Source organism: Phyllostomus discolor, chromosome 4 (assembly GCF_004126475.2).
Source record: "Phyllostomus discolor isolate MPI-MPIP mPhyDis1 chromosome 4, mPhyDis1.pri.v3, whole genome shotgun sequence".
In the NCBI taxonomy this organism is placed as follows: Eukaryota; Metazoa; Chordata; class Mammalia; order Chiroptera; family Phyllostomidae; genus Phyllostomus; species Phyllostomus discolor.
Window position 1 is genome coordinate 138,993,216 of NC_040906.2, and position 11,209 is coordinate 139,004,424.

Here is an 11,209-nt window from a genome sequence, read left to right on the forward strand (position 1 = left end):
TTATTTTATTTGTTTTTACCATTTATTACCTCATACCCTCTTGCATTACACTATAGATTATAGACTAGAAATATATGAACTGCTAATTATGTTTAAGAATGTCTCATTGTGTCCAAAATTATTTACAAGTTTTCTATGTATTTATAACAAATTTGTATAGAAAAATTTAGTACAACTCAGATCTAATTGATGAAAACTGGAAATTAGCCAATCATGTTTAATACATCCAAATTGGTATTTCTTATTGCTAGTTATCTTTCTGTTTATACTTTTAATTCAGAACTTCAGAAGGACAGGCAAGTTCAATGAAGAGAGTAGTTTTTTTTAGACGTAGCGAAAATATTCCAGTTTAGAAGATGCACACCTCGGGTAATTGGGCACTCACAGCTGCTGGGAGTACTCAGTGAGATAAATTTGGTTTGTGTTTAAAGCCTCCGAGGGTGTTGTTGAGTCATAAGGAAAAGCCTGCTGACCTGACAGATGCGGGACCTGCGAAGCTGCCTTCCTCAGCTTTCCTGGTCCTTCTCTCACACACGCAAGTTTGCGAGCAACTCTTGAGACAGTTCTCGAATCAAAAGACTGTAGGATTGGGATTGCTGAGCCAGCTGCAGTCAGCAGTTGCACCGGGTGGCTTTTCCATCGGTCATGTTCGGCAGGTGTGGGTTCCCTGCTCTGAAAAGCAGGATTTTCCAGCAGCCCTGCTGGGTTTGCTGTGTGAAAGGACAGTGGGAACTAACTTCCCAGGGCTTGATCCTTTCCCACTGGAGTAAGACTCCTTTCCATGACCATGCTGGGCTCTTTCTGCTCCAAACAGAAAGCTCTTGCCAGTTATTCATTTTAGCAAAATATTTATTTTAAAGGAGACAAAATGCTGTTGGTGCCCAGGTGCTTTGATGCTCACATTGTGTACAGCAGGGTGAGAGAATGATGCAGTGTGATAAAACTTTCCAAGGCTCGTCATTGTCTCCAGGTGGCCAAAGAAAACACCAGATGTGCTCTGAGTATGAGGGAGAACAAAGGGAAAGACTCTCCCTCTTTTTCTAAAACCAGATGAAGAAAAGGTTGCTAAAGACTTGGCCGGGGGTCTGCTGCTAAGTGGTCAAGTGATGCCTCTGCTTCAGTTCCTGGCTTTCAGCTGGAACCTTTGGGGCTGTCAGCTTTTGAGAAAAGGAAATGTGCAGTTCAGTTTGGAACCACCACTAGGAAACAGAACTGCCTGCTGAAAGGGTGCCCAGGGTGTGCCTGGCACAGCCCACAGGCACAGCCCGTTACACACGAGCGTTTCGTTCTGTCCCTCAGGTCAGTGCACTGTAATATCATTAGTCCTCATGCTGGTGACAGTTACAAGAGTTTCACACCTGGAAGGAAAGGACTACCTGTTTTACAGTTTTCTATAGACACTTTTACATATTTTAAAGAAATGGTAATATTTGGAATAACACTTGGCAGTTTTCATTTTTCTATGAAGATAATTTGCCAACAGACTTCGTTTTTTCTTCCATTCTGTCCTTTTGGTTTAGGTTTCTGGGCCCAGAGAGAAGCGGCATGGCCCTCATGGAAGTGAACCTCCTCAGCGGCTTCACGGTGCCTTCAGACGCAATCCCCCTGAGTGAGATGGTGAGGAAGGTGGAGCACGACCGAGGGAAACTCAGCCTGTACTTAGATTCCGTAAGTAGTGAACCTGAGCTGCACATAGGTGGCCGTGGACAAAGCTACCGTTTGCCATGTCCAAAGTCTCCCTGACTTTACGCATGTTTTCTTTAATTCGTTGCTTCAGCTTTTCGTGTCCCTGAATGGCAACCATGTGTTTGTCCTTGTTAACAAGACATTGTTATAAAATTAGTTTGAAAAGAATTGCTATTAATGATGACCCCAATGAAAGTCTTGGTAACCAAATTATTATTTTATGCCAGATATAACATATATAGAAACTGCCATCCTAGAGTTTCAAAAATTAAGTTCAGTTTTCCATTGGAGAAACCCTCTTCCATCTCAGGGACTTGCTCAACATATTTGTTTAAATGTTCATGATGAAAGCTTTAATTACATGTTTTAAAATGCTTTTATGAAGCTTTTAATAAATCCCAAGTAGGTTAATATTCCTGCATTGAAGCTAATGTGCTTAAATTGTAAAAGAATATTTTTAGACCTTTGGTCTTTACACATAATTATTATATAATTTTCATACATACTTCCCATTGCTGTATGAAAATTACTGACCTAAGAATAAGGTGCATAAAATATGTGAGAATAATGTAAGCAAAGAATTTAAGACTTGTTGTATCTCAAACCTGCTGGTGTATAAGTTTATTCTTTTCTTCTAACATCTATATGAAATCCATAGATTGAATTAAAAGTGAGTTCTGAGCGCGGGCTGCAAACCAAAGTGTCACAGGTTCAATTCCCAGTCAGGGTACATGCCTGGGTTGCAGGCCATGACCCCCAGCAACTGCACATTGATGTTTCTCTCTCTCGCTCTTTGTCCCTCCCTTCCCTCTCTAAAAATAAATAAAATCTTAAAGAAAAAGTAAGTTTAATTAAAAAAAAGTGAGTTCTAAGTGTTCTTAGGATTTCGTGTTCCATGTGGGGAATATGTATGTTTTGTATTCCAGTTTTGCCAAGTATGAAACAGAAATGCTGCTTTAGGAATTTATCTACTTTTAAAAAGCTAGTTCTTGAATATTCTCACTTTGTTAAGGCTTCAAAAATTGCTCTGGTTAAAAACCTGTTCAAATTAATTGAGGATCTCTAGAGTTCTTTTGCTGGTCAGTAATTTTCATATATTAAATACTGCTTGAAAGCCACAGGACTGATTTGGAACTTGAAAAACCAGTTTAAGGTTTTTTATTTAATAATGTAATTGGTTTTGGAGTTTGTCCTGTACCCATGCTGTTCTTGTTAACAGTTATCTTAGTTTGAATGTCCATTATGTTTTGACAGATTTATTTGTATTTTCATTTACTGCTTGTTGATGCATGATGGAATGCTTGAAGGAATTTACCGATTTCAGATTCCTCAATCAGTCTTTTTGCCAAATTGGTATAAGCTTATTCTCCCAGAGGAAAGGAGGCTGGCCTTTTGTGCTTCATATCAGTCAGTTATTGGTTATGGGGTGCACCTGCCCACCCTAGGTTTGCCTCACTTACCGGGAGAAGTGCCTCCTATGAGCTGAGGGCAGTTCTCTAGAGAAGGGGGATGCTGGGAGCTGTCCGCAGCAATGGCAGTGGGTACACTGCCTGAGGCAGGGGTCCCGGTGAGGCACTAGGCCTAGGAGCATGCATCCATGGGCTTGTTGCTTACTTGACAACTCAGTATCTGTCCCTTTCAGTAAAATGAAGTAAGAACAATGCCTATCCAGTAAGGATAGTTTTATGAGTTAAATGAGCTAGTTTTATGAGCACTTTATATAAAGTGCTTACTACAGTATCAGGCATGTAGAGGTGCTACCTAAATGTTAGTTTCTATATTTGTTTCCTAAAATGATAAGTTTTAGTTTCTCATGAACACATAGTCTGCCACTTCCTTAAAGGTCTTTTGTATTTTTCAAGGTAAATGAAACCCAATTTTGTGTTGATATTCCTGCTGTGAGAAACTTCAAAGTTTCAAATACACAAGATGCTTCTGTGTCCATAGTGGATTACTATGAACCAAGTAAGTGTGTTTTGAAGTTTTTATTGGTTTAGGAGTTAAGCCAGGCATTCATTCATTCATTCATTCATTCATTCAAAGAGGTGACCAACTGCATTGGTTTTTGTGTTGGGGGTGTACTATTGGGGGAAGTCTAGGAGGTGGGGAGCAGGAGGTAAGCTTTCCATTTAAATGAAGGCAACTGATCATTTACAAAGGTCACATGATAGCATTTAGCATAGGTTTTTAAAAAGTCATGCTTTTGCTGATAATGTTTTAGGTTTTTAACTCACAATTCCAAAATTTACAAAGAAAAATTGACATAGAGTCCAGTTATGTTTAGTTTCCACCCATTCTGCCTGGCTTTTGTTTTAAACTGGGAGTTCTTCAGGACGGAACATGAACATCTCTAATTTTACTAGTAACTTCTCACTTTATGGAATGTTGGAAGTATAGGATATGAAAGTAGAGATCTGGTTTGGAGATCACCTAATTAATGAGGGCGAATCTGCACCCAGTCACAGCAACTTTTTGTGGCTGTGTGACCTCCAGGCTAATATTTCAACCCGTAATAAGACTTACCCAGAAAAAACACTCCTGGTGGCTTAGAATAGTCAGAATGCATGAGAATCATGAGCTTTTTTTGTGTGTGTTAGGTAGTTGTAGACAACTGCCCTTTAAAATAGGATGTTGTTGACATTATTAGTAGTTTCTAACCGAGTATTCCTTTAAAATTAAGTTGTAGCACCAGTTCCCTCTCCTAAATCAACAAGCCAGTTTCTCTCTCCTTTGGTCTCCTATTGGAATTGGGAAGAGCATTCAGTCTGCTTCTTGTGGGACATTTGGGGAAAACACTCATGGTATATTTGTTTTCTTGTTTTGAAAGGGTGAGACGTGCTGTGGAGACTCAAGGAGAGTACCTAGTTATCCAACCTTGTTATTTAACCTAGTTGCAGAATCCTCCAATTGATGTTTTAGGTATATGGAGAACATTTTAAATGTTTAAGAAACAAAAAAGGTGTTCAGTGTAGCCCTGGCTGGTGTAGCTCAGTGGATTGAGCATGGGCTGCAAACCAAAGTGTCGCAGGTTCGATTCCCAGTCAGGGTACATGCCTGGGTTGCAGGCCATGACCCCCAGCAACACATTAATGTTTCTCTCTCTCTCTGTCTCCTTCCTTTCCCTCTCTAAAAATAAATAAATAAAATCTTTAAAAAAAAAGGTTCAGTGTATATAAATTTTTTTTTGTGGAAACCTTATTTATGAGGGACACATTTTAAAATGAACATTTGAGGAAGATCAGAATAATGAAAACCTACAACCCATTTTTTAAAATCCCAAAGTTAAAAAACATTTATAACATTACAGCATTGAAAAATCATGAAGAAATTTGAGTATAGAATTTTTTAAAAATGTAAAAATTAAAATCACTTGTTTTATAGTGAGTTTATTATAGAGTTATAAGTGCTTCATATAGTTTTTTCATATTGGCTTATCCAATAAAATTTACCAAAACTGAATAGTTTTTAGAGATTATGTGCTCAATTTTTATATTCTCTAAAATTTATATACAGTTAATAATACATACTCAGTGTTTTAAAGCAGCAATTTTCAATGTTTTTCATCTCATGGCACACATAAACTAGTTACAAAAATTCTTCAGCACACCAAAAATATACTTTTTGCTCATCTGGCCAAAAATATAGGGGTAATTTTGTTTCATTCACATTGGATGGCTATTGCCATGTTGGCTGTTGTCATTTTTTAATTTGACTATCTAAGGGAAAAGAGGTCAGTGCCCCTGACTAAATAGTAGGTATTGCATGCTTTAAAAATTCTTGTGGCGCAACAGTTGAAAATTGCTATTTTAAAGCATCTAAACAACACATTGTATAAACAGAGTTTTCTTCATATTTTTGTATTTTTAAGTAAAGCCCATGGTAAATATCTCTTTTTAAAAGAAATTAATTTATTTTTCAATTATGGTTAGAATACAATACAACTATCTCTTTTCAGTAGTTCTAATGATCAGAACTTTACTTGAATGCATAGAAAATGTCACCCTAAAACAAGCCCTTGAGGAGGTGAAACAATCCTCAATTTAAAGTCTTCCCTGTTCCACGATCTCTCTGTGCTTGCCATGGAAGCATGCAGCTGCAGCCTATTTTCCCTCTTTCAGCGCCGGCCAACTGCTGGTGGTAGATAGATTGGACTGAAAGCATTGTTTCTCTCTTGGATTTGGTTAGCAGTTGGGGCCCCTCTGGAGCATTTCAGTTGTTTCTTGTAAAGAAAAATAAAATTATATGGAGAATGGAAAACTCAGAAAAGTGTACTGAAATGCTTTTAAGTTTTGGCAAAGTAAATGTTTCTAAACAAGGGAGATGTGTAAACTGATGTCCGTCTCTGAACAGGGAGACAAGCGGTGAGAAGTTACAACTCCGAAGCGCAGCTGTCCTCTTGTGACCTCTGTGGAGACTCCCACGGCTGCGGCCATTGCGAGAATGGAGCGTCCGCCTCCCTTCGTCACTCTTCAGTCCTTTTTGTTTTCTGTTTCGTGCTTCTGTTCTCTCTGCAGCATCCACTGTGATTCATTTTTAAGGACTCCATGTAACACATTTCCAGAAGTCACATGTGATTGTCTTATTTTCATAATCAAATATTGCTTCTGTTTTGAAAAACAATTTTTTTTATTTTTATGAGGTTGATGGGGATGGTGTATAACAGGTCCTAGTATGTATAGCTGGGTAGATTTCTTCTCCTGACTTCTGTGTGGAACAAAATTCAGAATCATTGCAGTTGTATAGCTTTATTTTTCCCTCTTAAAATATTTTAGGATTTTTTGGGGAGGTGTTGGTTTCTCTAGAATAAATGTGTTAGTTTAGATCTGTTATTCTTTTCATTTCCAGAAGAAATGAGGTTCCTAAGCATTGTTATACATTAGTGTTTCTTTTAATATTGATAACTTAAAAAATAAAAGGCCACAGCGAGAGGCATCAGCATTTATTTGAGATAAAAAAGAATAGTTATTTGGAAAGCGCTGATTCAGGCAGAAGCCCAAATAGGATTAGGAGACCAAGACCAGAGATATTTGTGAGAAAGGGAAGGAAAACAATGACATCACTAGAAAGAAGGCACTTCTATTGATGCCGATAGCTAATATAGTGATGTTAATTCTAAACAGTGTTTTTAAGTTTCAGTCCACTAGCCATCAGTCTGGTAGTCATAAGAGCTGCTTTCTGGTTGTCCTTGCAGAACCAAAGTTGGTTTAGGCCCAGTCTGAAGGTCATTTTGCCCCGTTTTAACATCCCAAAGATTTGAGGCATCAGATTTGCAGGGCAGTCCCCTGGAATGGCAGCTCTCACTCCATTTTAAAGTATTAAAGCTGGATTTCCTAGGACCTGGGAGAAGGAAACCAGAACGAGGAGCTTGCTCTGTTCCCTTCCCACATCCCCCTTAACCTTACTGTCCACCCGCCCCACCTACCAGTGGGCTTAGTATGCTCTTTGTAATTGAATATCACATCCCTCTCTTTAGAAGGTAGGTGGTGAATGTTTTTTTTTAAGCAAAATGATGTTTTTCCACTCTACTTGTAACTACATACCACATACCTCTACTTTTCCTCTATTTTTCTTCTGGAGAGAAGAATGAGAGAGGGAATGTGTTTTTCTGTGCTTTGCTGGTGGGGTTGGAGCTCGAGGCCTATACAGAAAACTGCCGAAGGGGCCCTGGATGCTCTGCCCTCCTCATTTCCTCAGTCCCACACTCAGGCTCTGTTCCAGGGGGAGGGTTGGAGTTCATTGCAATACGTGCCTTATGTGACTTAGACGAGAAGATGTTGGACCCGGAGGCACAACTTTGCTAGTAATGGGGATGATAAGCCAGGGGGATGACAAAATCTTATGTGAGACACAGCAGATTGACCTCTCTGGTCTGAGAAAGAAGCTGAGGTTTGATGGGGACCAGAGTCTTGACGTGATGGCTGGCTGAAGCACCACAGGGCATGCCCTGGGGTCCTGGGCAGCTTATCCAGGCTCAGATGTGTGGGCATCAGACCACCAGCTGCCCAGTGATGTCTAATGTTCACTGTGAATCTTTAAGAAGGTCCTGAATTTTGAGCATCTGAATCATTGGTTAACCTGCATTCTGAAGGATAATATTCATTTATCTGGGTGAACATTGTAAAGGAAAATTCCTTTCTTTTGTCTTTTCTAATTTTCCTCTATTCTTTCTTCCCTCTTTCTTACTTCCCTTCCCTTCTTCCTAATAGATTAAAACATACTAGAAATATCAAAAACAAAGATCTTTTACTAAATCTAAGAATACTTTAATCTTACTCCCTAACTCCACTGCATGTCTCTCAAGTGGACATGGGAAAAGTGATTGCTGTGGGCTCCAAGGAGCCTACATTACAATATTTTCAACTTTTTAAAAACAAATCTGCCAAAGTATGCAAATACATCTTTTAAAAAGAACTTTTAGTGATTTTAAGAAATCATAGTGTAGTGGATATTCATGTATTGCTTATGGACATTTTGGATACCAAAGTAGAAATCACCAGCATTCAGCGTTTTAGAGCTCGAAATCTCTGTATGGAAGAAAGATTCTCACAGAGCGGTCTGTGGAGAGAAAGCAGTTAAATATCAAACCAATAATTTTCTTACATTTTTTTTTCAAGCGAGGAAAAGTTCTGTCACACCTTTGAACCACTCTGATCTAAAATAAGCACTTATGTTTGGACCTCTGTGTGGCGTTTTTGGCCTTCACACCCCAGAACTTTCTGAGAAATGAAAGTATCTTATAATGAAGCTGGTGATGGGGTGTTCGCAAAGATGCCTCCTCACCTGCCCTGCCCAGGGAGCCTTATGCTGACTATCAGTACCTTATATTCTTTGGTAAGTAATTTATACAGAACTTTTACTGTAGTATACTAGGAAACACTGGAATGGAATTTTTTTTAGACCATATTTCCTCATTTAAAAACCAGGACTTTATCACTTTTTTGTGAAGTACTTCAGATTTTCAGGTGAAAAACTCATCTTGTAACTCATCTCTTTTTATTATAAATTTATTAAAAGAGAGGCAAGAAAGAGGAGAAAGGGGTCAGTTAGCTCTGTACCATGGCACTGTGGGGCTGTGGCGGAGAGGCCTTGTCCTCTTCCTCCTCCATCTATGTCTTAGAGAACTTGCCTGCTACACATCGTGGGTTTGGATGAAAAGTCACTAAAAAGCCACCGAAACAGGAGAAAAGGAGGACATGTAGTAGTAAAAATTGATGGTATAGATTATTTTCTTCACGTGCTGTGAATAATAAAACTCATTTTACTTGGAAGTTTGCTTATGCTGAAACTCTTCCATTTGGAATGCCATCAATTTCATTTATTGATAGGAACTAATTTAAAGTCCCCCTCTTTCTCCCCACTGACTGGGAACCTTATTAAGACCTCAGCATACATCACTTTGTTTTGACTGGACAATGGTTCCAGAGACTGAACTTTAGGAAAACTAGTGGCCAAACCATTCAAGAACAGAACAATGCTTTTATATTTGGTTTCACCATCTTACTACCTTCAGATATAATTCTGAAAAAGAATGAAAGCTTATTAAAATATTCGGGGTCAATGAAATATTTCATTTTATTGTCCTATTATACTTTATGTTTTCCATATGTTCTAACAATAGTATCTTTGGTTTAGTATCTTGATTATAGTAAAATCTGAGGAGCATTGTGCTAATATAAAATCCAGGTATATAACTATAATATTACCTAACAGTTTGTTACTTATATGCAATACTATATCCTACATGTGGAAATTTTCAGAATTGTAGATAGCATAATTTTCCCTGCTCCCATTCTTTTCAGCCTGGGTACAGTTATTTTTTAAAGTTATATTTAACCCTATTTTCTATTTCTGTTAAATATAGTTATAAATACTCTGGCAATATAACACCTATTATCTTTATTTTGATGTAATTCATTTATTTCATTAGACATTTCTGGCTGTCCTATGACATTTTTAAAAAATTGGAACTATGATTTTTCTTTGTCACTTTTAAAAGAATCCACCTTATTTTAACCTGTTGGCATATAATCTTGACTTATTTGTAACAGCCTTACAAATAAAATCATAGCTCCAATTTCTTATAATTTGATATATTGAAGTTTAATACTGATTTCTATAAAACTATGCCATAAAAATAGCTCCTTGACAAGGTTTCTTAACATAGGGTCAATACGTATTTTGAGTTTGCTGACTGTCTACCATAGATCCGAGTGCCATTGTATATTTATTATTGGGTGCATCATTTTTATTGCATATTGTAAATCTGAGACACTTATAGTAAGTGGACTCACTCTTGGTTAAGCTTCAGAACTTTTATATTCTCTAAATAGAAGCTTCTGTTAAATAGAAGAGTGTATTCCTCATTATTCTTTGCTTTCAAATTCTAGTGAAACATAGCATTTGTAAAACTTAAAATTTTCCTATCTTCTATTGAGATGATATTCATGTTAACATTAAATAAGTCACATTGGGAGTAATTTGAGGTGCAATTATTTTTATGACAACATCGAATAGAAGTCTCTTGTCTGACTTCAGGGAACTAAATAGTAAATATACATTTTTAATTAAGTATGTATCAGTGAGAGTAGGCTTCTTTCAAAATTATTGCTAGCCAGTGTGTTGTGTTTTGGGTGTCTCACCAAATGACAGTGCTCCATTGTACCATTCCATAAAACGTTGCCATTTCGACTCCGATTATTATTCTAACAGAGGAAAGTAGATATTTCTTAAGTGATTTCTGTGTTTCTCATGTGAAAGGCTGCTGACAGTGGGAGTGTGTGTCTCTGTAATAGGGTGATACTGATATATGTAACTACATGTTTAAGAATAATTCTATCTCAAGTCACGAGGCCACAATTTACCACTCTTCTGACCAACATATTGAATCAGTGGTAAAAGGCAGTTCCATGTTCCATTTGTAGATCTTTGAGATTTATCTTGGATAGCTTCAATAAAATATGACTCTAGCCTGGTCCTTCAAGCCTTTATGTTTTAGATTTTTAGTAGGGTGCAGTTGATGTGGTAGAGTCAATATCTTTTGTATACAGGATGGTTTATGAAATAGTGCTCATAAATCTCCTATTTTGAGAAGCTGTTTTGCATATGAGACAGATATTGTTGAAACATTATTTTCTCAGAAACTAAAGCTTTACATATTGATCACGGTAATTCTGAAAGTTTAAATTTTAAATGTGTTGTTAATTGTATTCTATTATGTATTCAGCAAGAATCATGGTCTATCAATAAAACATTAAAATTCCCATCTGTTTAGTATCAGTGTTTTTTTATTTTAGCTTCTATCATGCCTATAGCACATCTCTACCTAAAGCTGTTTTGTTGTAAGAAATGGGCTGCCTGCTGGTAGGTTAGAGTAGGTGTTACTGTGTAAGGAGGGTTTGACATGAGTGAGCGGAGAGAAGCTTGGTTATGAACCTCCTTCACTTCCCTCCTCGGTCTTTGTTTTTGGTGATGGAGTGAGGTCTGGGGAGAGACAGTCATATATACGCATAAAAAATGTGAAGTG

General features: G+C 37.6%; 1 protein-coding gene across 1 annotated transcript in view; it reads left to right on the top strand.

The window, feature by feature from the left end:
* The window catches only part of CD109 (CD109 molecule), a 123,290-nt gene extending 112,334 nt beyond the window's left edge, over positions 1-10,956 (top strand). The window contains exons 32-34 of the mRNA XM_028510864.2: positions 1,521-1,668; positions 3,549-3,651; positions 6,037-10,956. Of these exons, the coding sequence (XP_028366665.1) occupies positions 1,521-1,668; positions 3,549-3,651; positions 6,037-6,212 (427 nt within the window). The 3' untranslated portion in view covers positions 6,213-10,956. The remainder of the gene's footprint in view (positions 1-1,520; positions 1,669-3,548; positions 3,652-6,036) is intronic.
* Positions 10,957-11,209: the final 253 nt, after the last annotated feature.